At 37.4% G+C, this 21126-nt stretch overlaps 2 protein-coding genes across 6 annotated transcripts in view; both read left to right on the top strand.

The window, feature by feature from the left end:
• The window catches only part of LOC127865764 (85/88 kDa calcium-independent phospholipase A2-like), a 41639-nt gene extending 27463 nt beyond the window's left edge, over positions 1–14176 (top strand). For 3 of the 5 annotated variants that reach the window (XM_052405713.1, XM_052405710.1, XM_052405711.1), the window contains 8 exons: positions 3521–3674; positions 4129–4279; positions 7239–7378; positions 8027–8181; positions 8974–9024; positions 10560–10727; positions 11602–13754; positions 14018–14176. In XM_052405713.1, coding sequence (XP_052261673.1) covers positions 3521–3674; positions 4129–4279; positions 7239–7378; positions 8027–8181; positions 8974–9024; positions 10560–10727; positions 11602–11904 — 1122 coding nt within the window. In that variant the 3' untranslated portion in view covers positions 11905–13754; positions 14018–14176. The remainder of the gene's footprint in view (positions 1–3520; positions 3675–4128; positions 4280–7238; positions 7379–8026; positions 8182–8973; positions 9025–10559; positions 10728–11601; positions 13755–14017) is intronic. The other 2 variants (XM_052405712.1, XM_052405714.1) reach the window with 1 other exon arrangement.
• Positions 14177–18239: 4063 nt separating this feature from the next.
• Positions 18240–20774, top strand: LOC127865652 (uncharacterized). The gene is made up of 3 exons (XM_052405561.1): positions 18240–18462; positions 18951–20348; positions 20597–20774. Exons 1-3 carry the CDS (start codon positions 18341–18343, stop codon positions 20772–20774), a joined length of 1698 nt encoding a protein of 565 aa, XP_052261521.1. The 5' UTR covers positions 18240–18340.
• Positions 20775–21126: the final 352 nt, after the last annotated feature.

Genomic DNA, 21126 nt, shown 5'->3' on the forward strand with positions numbered 1-21126 from the left:
TAGAAAATTGAAAATTTTGGTTAAGTTTTGTGTTTAGGTCCATTTTATTCCTTAAGTATCAAAGCTATTGCTTTCATACTTGCAACAATTACTAACTATTATAAGGGGACTGTGCAGGCAAAGTAATGTAACTCTGACTGGCATTTTGACAGAATTATGTGCCCTTTTATACTTAGAAAATTGAAAATTTGGTTAAGTTTTGTGTTTAGGTCCACTTTATTCCTACAGTATCAAAGCTATTGCTTTCATACTTGCAACACTTATTAACTATTATAAGGGGACTGTGCAGGCAAAGTTATGTAACTCTGACTGGCATTTGGACGGAATTATGGGCCCTTTATACTTAGAAAATTGAAAATTTGGTTAAGTTTTGTGTTTTGGTCCACTTTACCCCTAAACTATCATAGATATTGCTTTCATACTTGGAACACTCGCAAACTATCATAAGGGTACAGTAAAAGGACAAGTTGCATAACTCTGGTTGTCATTTTTACGGAATAATGGCCCTTTTTTGACTTAGTAACTTTGAATATATGATTAAATTTTGTGTTTCGATCCACTTTACTTCTAAAGTATCAAGGCTATTGCTTTCAAACTTCAAATACTTTCATGCTATCATGAGGTTACTGTACCTGGCAAGTTGAATTTTACCTTGACCTTTGAATGACCTTGACTCCCAAGGTCAAATTATTAAATTTTGCTAAAAATGCCATAACTTCTTTATTTATGATTGGATTTGATTGATTCTTTGACAAAACTAATCTTACCTGACATACCACAATAGACTCCACCCAAACCATCCCCCGTGCCCTCCCTCCTCCCCCCCCCTATTTTTTTTTAAGATCATCTCACAAATGACCACCACACGTTCACACTATACTATACCCCACCCCCCACCCCACCCCCCCAATTGTTTTGTTTTTTGAAACGGTTAAAAAAATCAAATATTTATTTTTATTATTTTTTGTATGAAATACCGTCCAACCATCGCACCCAAGAATATTCCCCCCCCTCCCCCCCCCCCGAATTCCCCCCCCTATTTTTTTTTTTTTTAAAGATCATCTCACAAATGACCACCACACCCTCACACTATACTATACCCCCCCCCCCCCTCGAATTCCCCCCCCTAATTTTTTTTTTTTTTTTAAGATCATCTCACAAATGACCATCACACCCTCACACTATACTATACCCCCCCCCCCCCGAATCTCCCCCCCTCCTAATTTTTTTATTTTTTAAGATCATCTCACAAATGACCACCACACCCTCACACTATACTATACCCCCCGCCCATTTTTTTTTTTTTGAAACAGTTAAAAAAACACAAATATTTATTTTTATTATTTTATGTTTGAAATACCATCCAACCATCGCACCCAAGAATACCCCCCCACCCCATATTCCTCCCCCCCCCTGAATTTCCCCCCCTAAATTTTTTTTTTTTAAGATCATCTCACAAATGACCACCACACACTCACACTATACTATACCCCCCCACCCCACCCCCCCCCCAATTGTTTTTTTTTTAAACGGTTAAAAAACACAAATATTTATTTTTATTATTTTATGTTTGAAATACCGTCCAACCATCCCACCCAAGAATACCCCCCTCCCCTCCCCCGAATTCCCCCCCCCCTAATTTTTTTTTTTTTTGTAAGATCATCTCACAAATGACCATCACACACCCTCACACTATACTATACCCACCCCCCCCTCTAAGGTTTTTTTTTTTTAGATCATCTCACAAATGACCACCACAACCCTCACACTATACTATACTCCCCCCATTTTTTTTTGAAATGGGTAAAAAACACAAATATTTATTTTTATTATTTTATGTTTGAAATACCGTCCACACCATCGCACCCAAGAATAACCCCCCCCCCCCCCACCCCTCCCTCCCCCCTTCCCCCCCCCCCCAAATTACCCCCCCCCCCTATTTTTTTTTTTTTTTTAAGATCATCTCAACAAATGACCACCACACCCTCACACTATACTATACCCCACCCCACCCCACCCCCCCATTGTTTTTTTTTTAAACGGTTAAAAAACACAAATATTTATCTATATTATTTTATGTTTGAAATACCGTCCAACCATCCCACCCAATAATACCCCCCCCTCCCCCCCCTTGAATTCCCCTTCCCCCCCCCCCCCCCCTTATTTTTTTTTTTTTTTTTTTTTTTGTAAGATCATCTCACAAATGACCACCACACCCTCACACTATACCCCCCCCCCCCCCACCCCCCACCCCCCCCCCCAATATTTTTTTTGAAACGGTTAAAAAACAATTTATTTTATTTTTATTATTTTATATTTGAAATACCGTCCAACCATCGCACCCAAGAATCCCCCCCGCCCGGAATTTTTGTCATGTTTGTCATTTTGCTTTCGCATTTTTGTAAGATAATGTAATAAATGTCCACGCCCCCACACTATACACCCCTCTTCACTCCACCCCTCCCTCCTTTGTGATTGAAAATGAGATTCCCTTCACCTTTAAAAAGAAAATAGATGAGCGGTCTGCACCCGCAAGGCGGTGCTCTTGTTTTTGTCTGCTACAACACAGCAGATCTAAATTGTTTTTATGTTACCTGTTATTTAAACAGAAACTGACGTTGTCAATACTCAAACATTATTTTAATTATTGATTTTTGTACATTAAATACTCTAACTTTGTTGTATACAGAACACTGAAATTCTAGTTAGCATATTAATTAACAGGAAACAAATCATATTCAGCATTATAAATTCACTGTTTGGATTTTCTCGCTATAATGGTTATACTGTCTGTGTTTCACTACTAAATTTAAAATTATATCCCGTTTAATTATGTGATTAATGCATTGAAATTTCAAGAAGACTTTGAAAATGGATATTCTGCTACACATTGCTAGTGGAAACAAACTGCATCTCTATAATATCATGCAGAAGAAGACATGTTGCACTGTAAAATAAATACAATACCGTCAGTATAATGTTTCAAATAAGAAAAGTATCTTTTTAACTGGAATTTGTAAAATACTCCTGTTCAGTGTTAAATCACCTCCCTTTGCTGACCCCAAATACGAGGATGCAAAAAAATGAACTCAAGATAAATCAGTAAATTGTTTATGACATATTTCTTATTATTCACATAGTACATGTAATCTGAAAAAAATATATTTAGTCCGTGCAGTACTCGCTTACCAGTAGGCATAATGCACTTATGTAGTGTAATTCTGGATCGAGCCAGCAAAGATTATACAGGGTTATTCACGCTTACTCTTTTTGCTTTTAGTATATTTAGTTCAAATCTATTTATTTAGCCTATTGTTTACTTGACACTTCAGTCCTGGGTAGAACTATCAGTGATTAGTCTTTGGAGTGAACCTTAAGAAGGAGAAACTTGCCTCAAATAGAAAAAAACATCAAGTATGAAAGTGGTGTCCTCACAGGCTGTTCCACAATGACACTTGCCGACATACTCAAAGGCAAAAGTGAAAAATTAAGTTAACAGGCCTAAGTATGTGTGTTTCAGGTGCTGAGCCTTGATGGTGGAGGTATTCGTGGCCTGGTTCTCATCCAGATGTTGGCAGCGATAGAGGAGGCTGCAGGGTTACCTGCCCATGACCTGTTTGATTGGGTGGCTGGGACCAGCACAGGGGGACTCCTTGCTCTGGCCATTGGCGTCGGTAATTTTGCTTAAACTTTATTAGCCTAGTGCTGTGAAAGCTTGGCTTATTGCATGTGGGTAAATTTTCTCAGAATGCACAGGCTAATCTGTGACCACATAGCTAAGAAGACACTAACTGTACATGAAAAATTCGGTAAAAGTGAAAAGTATTGATTAGCCTGTGCAGACTGCACAGGCTTATTTTGGACAGCAATTTATTCTTACATTAAAACAGTTTTCTTAAAACGTGTCTCAAATTTTCAAAAATCACAAGACAGGCTGTGATGATGAATATAGTAGTTTTACAATCGGCATTAAATTAGATAGATTTAAGAATAATCAAATAAATAATTGTGACAGTATTACAGTACTTTGAGGATCTCTCAGTGACTGTGAACCACTGTGCTTAATTAATGGTATGTATTCTTTTTTTAAAGGAAACATTTTAATGTTCATTGCTTCATTTGCTGCAGGTAAACCCACGTCCTACATACGGGGAATGTATTTCCGCCTTAAGGACCAGGTATTCAAGGGGTCAAGGCCGTATGACTCAATTCCGTTTGAGAACTTACTGAAGGAAGAGTTTGGAGAGACCAGTGTAATGACGGACATTACGCATCTAAAGTGAGGATCAATCGCATCAGTCTGTACATATGTAATCTGTTTACCTTTCAAATGTGAAATTTTCAAAATTGATATTACAGCATCCAATATTAGTTTTAGAGTCTTACATTTTAGCATCCAATATCCTTTATAAAAATTGGAATTCTATAATTATCAGTATTGTAAAGTAACAAACATATTTATCACTGATGCATGATTCATTGTAGACAATTTTGGTTTGCCATACCCATGTGGTATGTTAAATCATCCTTGATTTCAAAAATAACTTTTTACCCTTTTCCTCTCAGACTAATTGAAAATGGCCATATGCAAAAAGCATAAAACCACCCCACAGCCTGCAAGTTACTTGCAGTCAGTTCAGGTTTTATGCTGCTTATCAGTATCTTAGGATGGGAAATGAATCCTTTAAAACTTGATTTGAGTTTGAAACTGTTTGTATTTAATTTCATTTTCTCTTGGACTACAAACATGTCCTAATGCCTGTCTGAGAGGGAAAGCGTAATTAATTACACAATTTTAGGGTTTGTGGATACTTCCTTGCCACTACTATCTATGAGTTGTTCCGAGGCTAATGGTAATTGGCATGCTATGTTGAATCTTCCAAACCCCTGCTCTGTATGTGTGTTTTGTTCTCAGGCTAATGGTATTTGGCATGCTATGTTGAATCTTCCTAACCCCTGCTGTGTATGTGATGTAGCCAGGGTAGTGTCTAAGGTCTAGGTTGATACTTCCTCACCCCTACTGTGTATGTGATGTAGCCAGGGTAGTGGTTAAGGTCTAGGTTGATACTTCCTTACCCCTGCTGTGTATGTGATGTAGCCAGGGTAGTGGTTAAGGTCTAGGTTGATACTTCCTAACCCCTGCTGTGTATGTGATGTAGCCAGGGTAGTGGTTAAGGTCTAGGTTGATACTTCCTCACCCCTACTGTGTATGTGATGTAGCCAGGCTAGTGGTTAAGGTCTAGGTTGATACTTCCTCACCCCTGCTGTGTATGTGATGTAGCCAGGGTAGTGTCTAAGGTCTAGGTTGATACTTCCTCACCCCTGCTGTGTATGTGATGTAGCCTGGGTAGTGGTTAAGGTCTAGGTTGATACTTCCTCACCACTGCTGTGTATGTGATGTAGTCAGGGTAGTGGTTAAGGTCTAGGTTGATACTTCCTCACCCCTGCTGTGTATGTGATTTAGCCAGGTTAGTGGTTAAGGTCTAGGTTGATACTTCCTCACCCCTGCTGTGTATGTGATGTAGCCTGGGTAGTAATTAAGGTCTAGGTTGATACTTCCTCGCCCCTGCTGTGTATGTGATGTAGCCAGGGTAGTGGTTACGGTCTAGGTTGATACTTCCTCACCCCTGCTGTGTATGTGATGTAGCCAGGGTAGTGGTTAAGGTCAAGGTTGATACTTCCTCATCCCTGCTGTGTATGTGATGTAGCCAGGGTAGTGGTTAAGGTCTAGGTTGATACTTCCTCACCACTGCTGTGTATGTGATGTAGCCAGGTTAGTGGTTAAGTTCTATAATTGATACTTCCTCACGCCTGCTGTGTATGTGATGTAGCCAGGGTAGTGGTTAAGGTGTATGCTGATATTTCCTTACCCCTGCTGTGTATGTGATGTAGCCAGGCTAGTGGTTAAGGTCTAGGTTGATACTTCCTCACCCCTGCTGTGTATGTGATGTAGCCAGGGTAGTGGTTAAGGTCTATGTTGATACTTCCTCACCCCTGCTGTGTATGTGATGTAGCCAGGTTAGTGGTTAAGGTCTATGTTGATACTTCCTCACCACTGCTGTGTATGTGATGTAGCCAGGGTAGTGGTTAAGGTCTAGGTTGATACTTCCTCATCCCTGCTGTGTATGTGATGTAGCCAGGCTAGTGGTTAAGGTCTAGGTTGATACTTCCTCATCCCTGCTGTGTATGTGATGTAGCCAGGGTAGTGGTTAAGGTCTAGGTTGATACTTCCTCATCCCTGCTGTGTATGTGATGTAGCCAGGCTAGTGGTTAAGGTCTAGGTTGATACTTCCTCATCCCTGCTGTGTATGTGATGTAGCCAGGCTAGTGGTTAAGGTCTATGTTGATACTTCCTCATCCCTGCTGTGTATGTGATGTAGCCAGGCTAGTGGTTAAGGTCTAGGTTGATACTTCCTCACCACTGCTGTGTATGTGATGTAGCCAGGGTAGTGGTTAAGGTCTAGGTTGATACTTCCTCATCCCTGCTGTGTATGTGATGTAGCCAGGCTAGTGGTTAAGGTCTAGGTTGATACTTCCTCATCCCTGCTGTGTATGTGATGTAGCCAGGGTAGTGGTTAAGGTCTAGGTTGATACTTCCTCATCCCTGCTGTGTATGTGATGTAGCCAGGCTAGTGGTTAAGGTCTAGGTTGATACTTCCTCATCCCTGCTGTGTATGTGATGTAGCCAGGCTAGTGGTTAAGGTCTATGTTGATACTTCCTCATCCCTGCTGTGTATGTGATGTAGCCAGGCTAGTGGTTAAGGTCTAGGTTGATACTTCCTCATCCCTGCTGTGTATGTGATGTAGCCAGGGTAGTGGTTAAGGTCTAGGTTGATACTTCCTCATCCCTGCTGTGTATGTGATGTAGCCAGGGTAGTGGTTAAGGTCTAGGTTGATACTTCCTCATCCCTGCTGTTTATGTGATGTAGCCAGGCTAGTGGTTAAGGTCTAGGTTGATACTTCCTCATCCCTGCTGTGTATGTGATGTAGCCAGGCTAGTGGTTGAGGTCTAGGTTGATACTTCCTCATCCCTGCTGTGTATGTGATGTAGCCAGGTTAGTGGTTAAGGTCTAGGTTGATACTTTCTCACCCCTGCTGTGTATGTGATGTAGTCAGGGTAGTGGTTAAGGTCTAGGTTGATACTTCCTCACCCCTGCTGGGTATGTGATGTAGCCAGTGAAGTGGTTAAGGTCTAGGTTGATATTTCCTCACCCTTGCTATGTGTGTGTTGTGTCCAGGGTAGTGGTGACTGGTGTGCTGGCAGACCGCTTTCCTGCAGAGCTGCACCTGTTCCGGTCCTACCAGCCCACCCTGGACAAGCCCAACGAGGGGGTACAGGGGCAGAATGAGCAGTTTGAGCCCGTAAAACCACCCCATGGTAAGGGAATAAGCATGTTTGTTTGTTGGGAATTTTTTGCTGTACAGCTGAACCTTGTTATCTAGATGTTGTCGGAAAAGTTTAAATTACTTTGACATGTCAGTAGTTTTAAGACAAATTTGAGCAATATGAACCACTGTTATATAGACTTTGTGTATAATTATGTCATTGCTTTAGATACATCATGCATAAGTTGTGAATTTGACATTTAACATTATAAAATGGTCCTCGATCAAGTTTGCTCAAAATCTACCAATGAGGACATGACTTTCTCCGTGCTAGGGTTAACTTAATTTTTTTTCATGTACATAGTCAAAACTTTTTAATTTCTCCTATGAAACAAACAGCAGGGCCTTTTTTGTTATATTTGTCATTCAACATCATTTGATGGTCCTGTGTTAAGATTGTTCAAATCATGCCCTTTGCGTCATAATTGTCCATGCCTGAGGTTTACTTGTTTTCCTTATATGCATGTATTGTAAATGTTTAAAATAAACACCTCTTAAACAAAAATGAGCAAAGGGTTTCACATTTAGCCTTGCATACCAGTCCTCTACCTTGTTTGCTCAAATCATGCCACTGGGGTCTAAATTCCAAAATGATTCTCTTTTATGTATGAATTCAACATGACCATACTCCTTTTTTCAGAGCAACTGATCTGGAAGTGCGCCCGATGTTCTGGGGCAGCCCCCACATATTTCCGGGCCTTTGGGCAGTTCATGGATGGTGGCATGATATCTAACAACCCTACCCTGGACCTTCTTACAGAGATACATGAGTATAACACTGGCCTCAAATTCCGCGTGAGTTAGGAAAAGAAAAGAGCCCCCAAAAATATAATAAAAACAAAGGAATAGTGTCAATTATGTGTAAAAAAATATATCTTGTCCATTCAAAGTCTATTTTACTTTTGATGTCTAGTTTTTTGTATGCCCCCAAAGGAGGGCATATAGTGATCGGTCTGTCCATCTGTCTGTCTGTCTTTTGTCACACTTTGCGTTTAGGTTTAGAAAAATGCTCATAACTTCTATGTCGCTTCAGATAGCAACTTTATATTTGGCATGCATTTGTATCTCATGGAGCTGCACATTTTGACAGGTGAAAGGTCAAGGTCATTTTCAAGGTAAAAAAAACAAATCCAAGGAAAATAATAAGCTTCAAAGGGCGCAGTAGAGGGCATTGTGTGTCTGACAAACATATCTCTTGTTTTTAAGTAAATTATGTTAATACATTTCTTTGGTCACAGAAGAGAACACTTCACGACTCATCAATTAAGTTCAGAACTCATATACTTCCCTTGGACTCATTGTTTTCAAGTATGTGAGCCTGGGACTCATTGAACCAAAATTATACATTAATCTCTGTACAGTCTTATGCTAACTTCACATGATATTTTATTGTATAATCTTAATGTTAAAATTTGTATTGTTTCATTGAAGAACAATTGTTTTGTTTCTGTCTTTACCAAAAAAAACTTCCATTTTGTACTCGGCTTCATTTAAGCTGTATAACCAAATAACAGTCATATCAGTTCATATCAGTTGAGTTTAAATGAAGCATGGATTTATTATTTCACATTGTACATTTATCAATAGAAATGGTGTGCAAAGCAAAAACAGAGGGAAGAATGTAAAAGTCCTGACAAGGTCATTCCAATATTTTCTCCCAAAATATAGTACCATATTATTTCAGTTGTATTTTACATGCATTTCTGTTACTAAAGGAAATATGTTTTATTTTTGCATGATATGCTTTGGGGTTGCTTCATGAAGGCAGTTTATTTTGATTTTGGATGAGTGTTTCTGTGAAAAGGGATGGAAATAAGCGGTTGACTGTGAGCCTGTGCCAGTAGATTTTGACCTGGGGAACTTATATTCAAAAGGTGGTAGTCCAGCTGGGCAACTTGCTTTTTAAAGCTTGAAACAGTTAAGTGTAATTCAACATTTAATAAAAAATGGCACCTGTGGATTAATAATTAGTTGAATAATATTAATTTATCAAGGCCAAGGAAATGATTCAACACAGACTTATATTAAGACATTATTCACAGAAAGTGTGTCATGTTGCCAATACTGTTGTATAGTTATCCATTACTTTATTTAAAGAAAATATTAGATACACATGACATTACATATACATGGTACTGGGCTCGTTAGTCTTAAGCTAGGCAACCAAAATACTTAAGATGGTTGTCCGTTTGGGCAAACAATTGTAAAACATTAGTTTCCAACCCTGGAGAATTATACCAAATGAACGAGGATTATTAAGTTCCTTGGATACAAAACAAGTTTACTGCTATAAAGATTCTTTTAAAACTTATAAACTAAGTCTAAGAACATTTTTGTAAAGTGCCCTATGTAACTTGTTGTTCTTTTGTTCTTTCTTTATTATTATGGCTTGTAATGTCGGCTATGGATATAAGAAGTATGCATTGATATGTTTTTATTATAGGAATATTGAAAAAATGGGTTCATAATGAATCTTCTGAGATATGTGAAAATGTGATATTAAGTTTCAGCTTGTTCTTGTTTGTGATGTGTTAAACTTTTTGCCTAGAAAACCAAGGAGTTCAGTGGTACTCCCTATTTCTATTGTATAGTGGGGCATGGTATTTTATACCTTGGGCTCAATTCAAATATGTCTTTTTTGTAAGTTTTGGGTTAGTTTTGGGTTTCCATGAATTCAAAGTTCCTTGTCTCATTAGCAATTTTAAGTTTTCATAAAAGGTTAAAGTTTGCATAAAGGGATACTTTGGCTTAAATATCTGGTATTGATTCATGGTACAGTTCATTTCTTGGAGTCTTTAACAAGAATACAATATTTGCTTCTTTAATGGTTTTTATTTGGCAATAATAGGAAATATGTCTAAAATAATCTTGTTAGTTAAATATAAGTACAGATTTTCCTATAGACCTGCATGAGTACTCGCCCATGTTGATGTGATTGTGTTTTGATTTGCTTGGCTTAAAATGGAAGACATTATCTCAGCTATGGAGCATGCCTGAATTGTGATAAGTGATCAATGTCTATGCATTGTTTTATATGAATTATTGGGTTTTCATGCTTTTGTATTTGTTAGAACTTGTAAAATAGTGATATAAACAATAGACAAATTTCACATCGAAAAAACAACAACCGATAATTCTTTCCATTTACCTTCTGGTGTTTCCACTCTATCCAGAATGAAGCTGATTCTGTAAGACCCCTGGGTGTAGTTGTCTCCCTTGGCACAGGTCGTGTACCATTAATAAAGCACAACCACATTGATGTGTTCAAACCTAGTGGCATTCTTGAAGTTCACAAAGTGTACAAAGGAACCACTGCACTGCTGTCTCTTCTAATTGACCAGGTATATTCTTTTATTAACCTTATATGTTCTTTTATTGACCAGGTTTTTTTAATCCACCACAATTGTTCTTTAATTGATCAGGCATAATCTTTAGTTCACCATGTATGTTCTTCCATTGACCAATTATGTTTTTAATTGGCAAGATTAGCTTTGATCTTGAGCATGTAAACTATTTCTTTAAACAGGGATTTTCTATCATTTATCGGGGGGTTTTTGTTTGTTTTTTGTACTAGTATAATCTCTAAATGTCATTGTCAGTTTCTTCATTTAGCAGGTAAGTTCTTTCATTCACCAGGTATATACATTCATTGATTTGTTTTTTTTCAGTTATCAAGTAGATTCTATGTTCTTTCATTAAGTGAACCTTCATTTGTCAGTTATGTACCATAAGTGACCAAATCTTTTTGTTTACCTGTATGTCCGAAAATATAATCACTAAAAATATTTTTTTCGGCTTAAAAAGGGGTAGTCCGAAAACTTGAGTGTCCAAAAACTTAGAATTATTACGCTATATATCAAGGATTTTGCACCCATCCATAAACACAATTTATTTAGCACAGGATATAAATTCAAGGAATTTGCTTGTTAACCATATGTATTCTCATAAGCCATATGTGCATTCTTATTAGCCATGTGCATTATCATAAGCCATGGGTGCATTCTCATTAGCCATAAATGCAATCTCATAAGCCATGGGTGAATTCTCATGTACCATGTGTTTTTTCATTAACCAAATAAACCCTAATTGTATAAACTTTATACAGTCTCTATGACCAAGTTTTTATAATATAATATTTATTCCCCAGCATTTCTCTAAGCATCCCTTTATCACATATTTTCACACTTAACCTTCAGAATGATATTTCTTCCACAGGCGACAGTTTCTGAGGGTCGACCCGTGGATAGAGCTCGAGCCTGGTGCAGTATGCTCAACGTCCCGTTCTTCCGGTTCAGTCCCCAGCTCACTGAGGATATTGGACTGGACTGCGTGGACAATCAGGCAATCATCAACATGATGTGGGACACGCAGTGCTACATTGTTGCCAACAAGCATCGTATTGACCAGGTGGCTCAGCTGTTAAAAGGGGCTCAAGGTAAAATAAGGGTTGAAGGGTCAAGCCAGCAGAGCGGGACGTCTGAGTTCCAGGATATGACCCTGCATGCAGCAAAGTCTTAAAGATGAAGACAGTAAAAGGAATGCAAAATGTAATTTAAGGAAGTTTATTTGAGGATTGTAGTGAAGTCAGTGTTGTTATCTATTGTGCTGCCAAATAGTCAGTGTTCTTATCTATTGTGCTGCCAAATATTATTTTGTTTTAATAAGAATTGTATGTGATGAAACTGTGCCAATTTATATGTGTTTTGATATTTGAAATAGGGAACATTTACATTTGCCTGATTTTTTTGAGTTTGTAAGGAAATGCCTATTTATATCATTTAGGAACCATTTTATAATAGTTGCAGATGATACACAAAATTGGCCGTAACATGTAAACTTATGCACATAATTGTTCAAACAGATGTTTATGTTTTTTTTCTATTGGCAAATAGAATTACTAAGGTAGATTGTGTGTTTGCATTAGTGTTTTATATTTCTAAGTTGATGATAAATTGTTAATAAAACCAGTTTCAGTGACCACTGTGGAATATACAATTTGCATGTTAAAACACAATATTATGTTCAAAAAAATGTTTAAACTATGAATGCATGTATTCAAATAGAACAGTTTCTGCAGGATTGAATTCGCAAACAATTGTATTTATGAATTTAAATGATTGAGCTTGTGATGAAATTGTTAGATTGTGTGTCATTCTGAGCACACAAAATGATCATAATTAAAGGAGCACATAATAAATGAGTAAGCACAAAAATTGTAAGGCCACTTTAACCCTTTGCATGCTGGGAAATTTGTCGTCTGCTAAAATGTCTTCTGCTGAATTTCCAAAATTAGCATTTTCTTCGATTTTTTTCAAAGAACACTATCAGAATAGCAAACAGTTTGGATCCTGATGAGACGCCACATTCTGTGGCGTCTCATCTGGATCCAAACTGTTTGCAAAGGCCTTCAAAATCCGGTTCCCGCACTGAAAGGGTTAATTGGTGAGTCACAAAAACTGGTAACTTGCCAATAAGAAGCAAACGCCTGCAACCATAATATGGTAGATATAAAATGTATTGAACAATTTTTAATAATAGTTATTGATAGTTTTAGATGAGAAATAAATCCAGAATATAAATGCTATCAAATTGTTGTTTTATGCTCTTTTTTCAGTTTCTAAAATTACTGATTTCTTATTCAATTTGTATTTGCACTAAAGGGTTCTTAATCCTGTTTTATATTTATATATTATTTGTATTTAACCTAGCAGTTTTTTTTTTACTTTTGTAAATTGCAAACTTTCTATATAAAATAATTGTTATATGCATTTGGGAAGTATTTGCTTTAAATGTTGCTAAATACATGCTTATACACAATTATATTGAATGATATTTTCGCATTTACAAATAATGTATTATGCATGTTTTTATGGTTTCGTATGTTGGTTATTCAGTGTTCAAGTGAAGAAGAGAACTAAAAACCTTCATTCTGAAACATGGACACATATATTATTTATGTGTTTTAAACTGTTGTATATGTGTCCTAATTAATTCTGTGATATTTTTTGTATGTATTTTGGTCTCTTGTATGGATTTATACACACTCTCATTGTAATATGACATTCCAGTTATGGAATTTTATTTTGTAATGAATTGATTAAGCGGCCTAAACAATAAACTTTGCCATGGGACTTAATGGCAAGAAGTTAAGCAACTAAGAAGGCTCTGGATGGTTTGTTTTTGATGTTAAACGACACTGTTAAACATATTTATTTTGAATATTACTAGTACTGTTTTCATGTAAGTTAATATATATTGACATTCTGTGAGTGAGATTAGTTATTTATGTGTCTTCTTGTCTGTGTGTGGTCTCTGTGTATATATTATATAGTTAATTATTGTTGGAGTAAGTTAAGCTGTGATAATGTGTTACAAGAGATTAACACCAGTTAGCTTTCTCGTGTCGTTTGACTTCTAATCGATTCAAATCGATTAAAATCGGTTAAACGGACGAATAAAGCAAGCAGGCTGTGATCGCCGCCATCTTTGAATTTTCTGAAAATACATGAAGATGCATAACATTGGTTTGAATCAGAAATGGAAGGTTGGAGAAAAAACGGGATCCAAGGACCCCCCCCCGCGTTATATTGGACACAGTGTTATAACGGACCGCACTATATTGGAGTTACAGTGTATGTTTGTTTTGTTTATTTCATGGTGTTAATTGCTGATTTAACTTCAGCTCATAGTTGCTTATCAATTAAAATACCTAGTTTAACTGATCAATTAAAAAGTTAAGATTGTATTATCTTGATTAATCATGCATAAAATCAATAAATGTATAAAAATACATTGTTTATGAGACCTTAATGTATTCATTGCAATTACTTACTGTATAAAAATGTAAATATACTTTCTTGCAATCACGAATTTCTTTAGTGTATTATATTAATGCCCTGTTGAAATAAGTGAGTTGTACTACTTGCTCTTGTCTGTCAGTCTGATAGTTGGTCTATACATGTGAAAGGTAACAGACCTGTAACATGACATTGGTCTCTGCAATATATCTATAGAAAGTTTGACGCATGATAATCTTTAATTGGTTCTATATGTACCTTCTAAGGTCTACATGTCAAATGTCAAGGTCACAGGTCTTGTAGCATGAAATTTTGTTTCCGCTCACTATTGACATTGGACCAATTAAATTGATATGAAGAATACCTAAAAGGAAACAAAGAGGACTCATCAAGATTTAAGTGGTTAGTCTGGGGAAAAGAAGACCCAAAATGATTTCGTAAACAAGAGGTCCAATGTCAAATTCACAATGATATTGAACATTAAAAAATATCTGTATGAAATGCACACATTGACGACTTGGCTGCAAGTCAGGGCCATACATTTCTTACATACAGATCTTGTTATTTATATAGGCCCTGATGGTAAAGTGATTGGCTGTCAATCGGAGGATAGCTAGAATTTCAGCCCTGTCGTAAATTGTGTATTGCTGGGTCAAGAAATCATTCTTGAGTCATTATACCCATCCACCGATTCAAGTAGGACATTTTTCCGTTGTTGGTTCATGTGTTTGCAATAAGTTATGATATACTGCTCAGATCCGCTGCGCTTTCCCAGTAGAAGTGTGACTGACCGACTTCATACGACTGAAATAATGTTAGTCTATCAAACAAATAGGGCTTGGCGTCTATTTTAACATACAACCGCTTAATTAAAAGCCTCTATAACGCTCAAAATCAACGAAAATTTCGTAAAGTATTTCGTAAAATAAAGTTAACACCTAAACAATCCATGTGTCTTAAAGCAATAGCCACAATTTCAACGCTAGATGTGGTATGATTACATAGATTTTTGTAGATAAAGCCCCAAGGCCATAGTAATGATACCAATACTGAGCCTGTCCGATTTGGCTGGCTGCCAAAAACCAAATTCCCAAAACTCCAATTTACCTCTTAATTCATGCGCAATAAAAGTAGTTCTTCGCAGATGTCAATAACCCGCGTATATCACTCACTATACAACATGACTTTCATAAAAAGTGTAAAAAAATATTATTGAAGCAAAATTGCTAAGCATTGGCTACGAAATAGTTTTTATTGTTTACATATTCATGCAAGAATAAGTTCCTCACTTGATGGTATAGGCCGAAAAGATACGAGTGTTTAAGGAGACAGTAAGAATACAAAAATTCTGAGACATTTTTTGAAGACATATGTGGTATTTATAAACATATTTTAAATTTTTGTTATTAGCTCATCTATTTTTTGAAAAAAAAGGAGCTATTGTCATCACCTTGGCGTCTGCGTCCGGTTAAGTTTTGTGTCCACTTTTCTCATAAAGTATCAAGGCTATTGCATTCAAACTGGGTATACTTACTTACTATCATGAGGGGACTGGGCAGGCAAAGTAAGATAACTCTGGCGTGCATTTTGACAGAATAATGTGCCCTTTTTATACTTAGAAAATTGAAAATTTGGTTAAGTTTTGTGTTTAGGTCCATTTTATTCCTTAAGTATCAAAGCTATTGCTTTCATACTTGCAACACTTACATAAGGGGACTGTGCAGGCAAAGTTATGTAGCTCTGACTGGCATTTTGACAGAATTATGTGCCGTTTTTATACTTTACAAATTGAAAATTTGGTTAAGTTTTGCATTTTAGTCCACTTTATTCCTAAAGTATCATAGATATTGCTTTCATACTTGGAACACTCGCAAACTTTCATAAGGGGACAGTACAGGACAAGTTGCATAACTCTGGTTGTCATTTTGACGGAATTATGGCCCTTTTTTGACTTAGTAACTTTGAATATATGGTTAAATTTTGTGATTTAAGATCCACTTTACCTCTAAAGTATCAAGGTTATTGTTTTCAAACTTCAAATACTTGCATGCTATCATGAGGGTACTGTACCTGGCAAGTTGAATTTTACCTTACCCTTTGAATGACCTTGACTCTCAAGGTCAGATTATTAAATTTTGCTAAAATTGCCATAACTTCTTTATTTATGATCAGATTTGATTGATACTTTGACAAAACAACTCTTACCTGACATACCACAATAGACTCCACCCAAACCACGCCCCACCCCAGACCCCCCCCCCCAAAAAAAAAAAAAGTTTTTTTTGTCATTTTTTTTTTAAAGATCATCATGGTTAAAAAAACACAAATATTTATTTTTATTATTTTATTTTTGAAATACCGTCCAACTATTGCATTTTTTTCTTATATTTGGAAGAATGACCACACACCCTCACTATACACCCCGGCCTCCCCGCCCACCCCTCCCTCCTTTGTGATTGAAGTATTGAGATAGGTCCCTCCACCTTTATAAAGATAAATAGATGAGCGGTCTGCACCCGCAAGGTGGTGCTCTTGTTTTATTTTGCGTTAACAAAACATTACATAAAAAAGAAAATGAAAAAAATATTCACGATCATTCTCGGAAATAGACGAAGTAACCGGATATGGTATTTCACTGCGCAAATCGAGCGCGAAAAGTTCTAGAGAGGCAAAATACACAATCTGTACACCGTTCTTTATCAGGGTTAGTGGATTTTCTTTTGTATACACATTACAAAGGAAGTATGCGTGTTTTTCTGATCTGTTAATTATGTTATAGAAAACTATGTTATGCCTTTGAACGTGATTTATTTGACGCCAACAATAACAGTTTTTTGCGACCATGTTGTTGTTGTATATCTTCACCGCCTATGTAGACGAATATCTACCAGATCTGTAGAGTTGAACAAAAGGTTATCGTTCCCACAACCAGTATCGTGTTGTTCTCCACCGTTTATGTACACTGTAGTATATACACCAATATTGTCTTTTCTTACAGTCTCTGAGCTTCTGCACTCGACCGATAGGGTCAATTCGTATAAATTCGGACAAAGGTAGAAATTCGGACATTACATCCTAAATGCATTTTACGTCACACTAAATCTAGCCCCAGGCCTTCAGTGCCTACAGCGCTTTGATTATTTATTTGTGACACAATTAATTCCATTTTACTTTCCCGCAACGATATCTATTCATACGACACATGAACACTAACATGGTACCATTTTAGGATATAGGTGCATTACAATATCATCATCTCTGAATCAGTTTCGTATAACAACCATGTTTGAATGCAAAAGGTAAGCGTTACAATTCATAGGCCACAGGCTTTAAGGTTCTTTGCTTCTCCCAGAGTGGGTTAGGGAGGCATGTTGTTGTTTTTCTGAATGACTTAAGTCAGGGACCTATACAAACAAAGGGATGAGACACTCACTGAACCGAAGAACAAGCTAACGCGTTGTTACGCAAAAGGGAAACGAGACTTGCGACCCAACGAGACTTCGCGCGACAAGGCAAATTTTCACAGCCGCCATTTTGACAAAGCGAGACCGTGACAAAGCAATCGAGACAGAATAAGATTACAAATTAACCAAGTGTTGCCAACACAGAAGTATTCATTACAAAGGTTTGTTGAGTTTGATACATCTTATTGTTTCATTTGTTTTCGACTATGCTTAGTATTTACTTATAAAACAACGGTGGGTATTTTCACCAAATCATGCGTATCATTATTTACACTTCCATAATCCGAGAAACGTGTGTCCTGGCTTTTTTCAAAAGGCTTGGTCAAATAAAGCGCTACTATTCATGTTGTTATTCTTACAAACGTTACATTATAACGCATTGTGTGATGCTAATTTTATTTGTATTATTAGCAAATTCATGATTTTGAATGAGCACAAAGGCAATAGACCAGTTCACGCGTGACGTCACGCGCACCTGCGTGTTTACATCCGGGCTATATTGGTAGTCAAAAGAAAGATACAATACACCGATTTACAGTTGCGGAAGCGCTATTTTTAGATTACGCAAGTACCCGGATGTTCGAGTAAAAAATCCATCCAAAACGTCGAATCGCCATTGTTATAGACAGCTGATGCGTAAATTGTATTGTGTGTGATCAAAATAGCGTGAAATAATATAAAAATAGATTCAGAATGGATGACCTGAGTGAGATGACGCTTGAGAGATTCAGATTGTGGTCGATGCATGCACTTAAAGTGTTTTTATCGCACAGAAATAGGAGCGTGAATGGAACATTCGACGAGCTTTCAGCAAGGTATTGTAAACCACACTTGAACATACTTTTCGGAAGATTTCTGTTCACAAATGTCAAATAAAGTTCGTGATAGTTTTGCTTATTTATAAAAAAAAATTGAAGTAGCCACTTTATCGCACAGGGATCTTATCGACGTTGCAATATAGTGCAATCTTCATGAAAACTTTCTAAAAATCAGTAGGCCTACCACCCTGCAAGGCTGCATGGGCCATTATCTTATTTTCAATGATGATCCATATATTTTGTTTTGATATAAAAGAAGTCATGAAAAACTTGAATGGTGGATCATAGACCACATTTTTGTTTACTGAATGAAGTTATTTTTTTAAGCAAATGATATTGGGGCACAACTTGACAGAAATATTAAAAATGTTGATGGACTGAGCAAACAAATGTGGACTGGGTACACCAGTTTAATGTGTAGATTGTTGCATTATATGGTTGCCAATATCTAATTTTTGGCTTAATATTCATTATTATAATTTCAGAGCGTTCTGTGTGTGGGAAGAAAACCTGCCTGTTAATGAGAAGGCCGAACAGGCAGAACAGCGTCTCCTGGACGAGTATAAACGGAAACTTGAAGTTGAAGGTGAGGTTATCCCAGACCCATTCGCACTGTCATCAGGCTGGAAAGGCGAAGGTGCTGGAATGAGTTTATGGCCATCTGTGTATGTAACGGACATTGCCAAGTTTTTAAAGTGCTCTACACCCAATGAAGTGGTGCATCGTTTGCTGAACGAGTACAAACAGGGAAAAGCCTACAGATACTTTGAAAATGGATGGGTGAAAGAAGTCTACCTTCATACACTAAATGAATCTGGTGACAAATGTGTACTGAAAACCAAAGTGACTCCATCAATGTCCATTAATAGTAAACAATATGATGTGTGGGTAGTTGTAAGGAAAAACTCAACAGATCAACCTGGTGGCGAATTGTTGTCAGCGTATTGTAGCTGCACAGCCGGCATGCATGGTACATGCAATCATGTCGCTGGACTTTTATTCCGTGTAGAGCACGCAGTGAAATCTGGAGAAACTTCAAAGACAGCCACAAGTAAATTGTCGCAATGGAATGTTCCAAAGGCAAAACCAACAAAGAAACCGGTGAAGGCATCAGAAATTGTGTGGCGAAAAGGACATTATGGTAAAAGTGCGGCCAATGTGGAAAATGAAAAAAAAAAACATGCAATGAAGAAATTGTTCACTCCCTTAAACAAGAAGCAAGTATCTTTTGTTCAGGACCCAAGCCAGTTGAGGAGTGACCTATACAGTGTATTGAAAGACGACATTGGTGACTCATGCTTTGCGCAGATGTTTGAGAAGACAAAAGTAACTGTACCGACAATATCACTTCCACCGACTTTGATTGAACTTGCACACAGTTTGAAATCAAGTGGTGACAACATCACACCTGAGCTTTTTTTAACAAAATTAGCTATGACAGAAGAGATGCGTGCTAGTATAAGTCAGGCTACAGTAGATCAGTCACACTCTGAGACATGGAAAAGCCAAAGGAAAGGCAGGTTGACTGCCAGTTTATTTCAAAGAGTGAGCAGTCGAGTGAAAACTCTTCAACAAAATGAAGCTGCAGACCCAACAGCGCTTGTCAGTACCATCATGGGTGAAACAGATGTAAGGCCAACAAATGCAATGAAACATGGGCTAGCGCTTGAACCTGAAGCAAAACGATGCTACACAAAAACTGCAAAGAAAAAGCACCTGAAGTTGAAAACCAAGGAGTCGGGTCTTTCAGTGTACATCAAGAAGCCTTATATAGCTGCAAGTGCTGACCTTGAAGTTGAGTGCCAGTGCTGTGGGCAAGGAATTTGCGAGATAAAATGCCCAGACAGCATTAAAGACCAAGTACCGACTGTTGAAAACGTGAAGTATGTGAGCGATCATAACGGACAATTGGTGGTGGATAAAACACACCCATACTTTTACCAAATGCAAGGTCAGATGAAAATGCTTGGTAGACACTACTGTGATTTGTTCGTGTACACAGTCCATGGAAGTTTAGTTGCCAGGGTTGTTTTTGAATCTGAATTCTGGGATGACCTTGAGGAAAAACTGACTTGGTTTTGGATAAGGTTTGTGCTTCCATGCCTGATCGGTGACCACCATGATGTCAAAGAAAATGTGAAGGAAGCAAGGACACCAACGAAGATCCCAACATTGGACCAGCAAACTGCCCGTCGAGCTCTGATGCCAGTCACATTGCCAAATGGAAGCAAAAAACCAATCCCACCAAAAAAGAGGAAGAAGCAAGCAGCAAAATTGCCGGTGTATTTGTGCGGCTACTGTGGACTTGATTGTGTTGATGAACCCCAATCAGAGGCAGATCAATCTGTAAACTGTGACTTTTGCTCTCTGTGGTGTCACTATCTGTGTGCAGGGGTCACAGATGAAAGCTTGAAAACAGTTGACAAGTGGTCATGTGGCAGATGTGCACGTTTGTTGTAGACAACTGAACAACTTGTCAGGGGATGTACAAAAATACCAATTAAATTAATTATGTTACATCAGTAAAGATTATCATATTAATAGAGCTTCATGTTCTTTTCATAATTCAATTGGTATTATGTTTGTTTCTGCATTTAAAAAAAAAGAATTTGCACCTCATTTTTAAATATGTTTATTTGAATTTTAAAATTGGTACTCTGA

This window comes from Dreissena polymorpha, chromosome 2 (genome assembly GCF_020536995.1).
Source record: "Dreissena polymorpha isolate Duluth1 chromosome 2, UMN_Dpol_1.0, whole genome shotgun sequence".
In the NCBI taxonomy this organism is placed as follows: Eukaryota; Metazoa; Mollusca; class Bivalvia; order Myida; family Dreissenidae; genus Dreissena; species Dreissena polymorpha.

Coding starts and splice junctions, on each gene's coding strand:
- LOC127865652 (XM_052405561.1), top strand. CDS start 18,341: ATGGATGACCTGAGTGAGATGACGCTTGAGAGATTCAGATTGTGGTCG. Junction 18,463..18,950: donor TTCGACGAGCTTTCAGCAAG/GTATTGTAAACC, acceptor TTATAATTTCAG/AGCGTTCTGTGTGTGGGAAG. Junction 20,349..20,596: donor CCGACTGTTGAAAACGTGAA/GTATGTGAGCGA, acceptor ATGATGTCAAAG/AAAATGTGAAGGAAGCAAGG.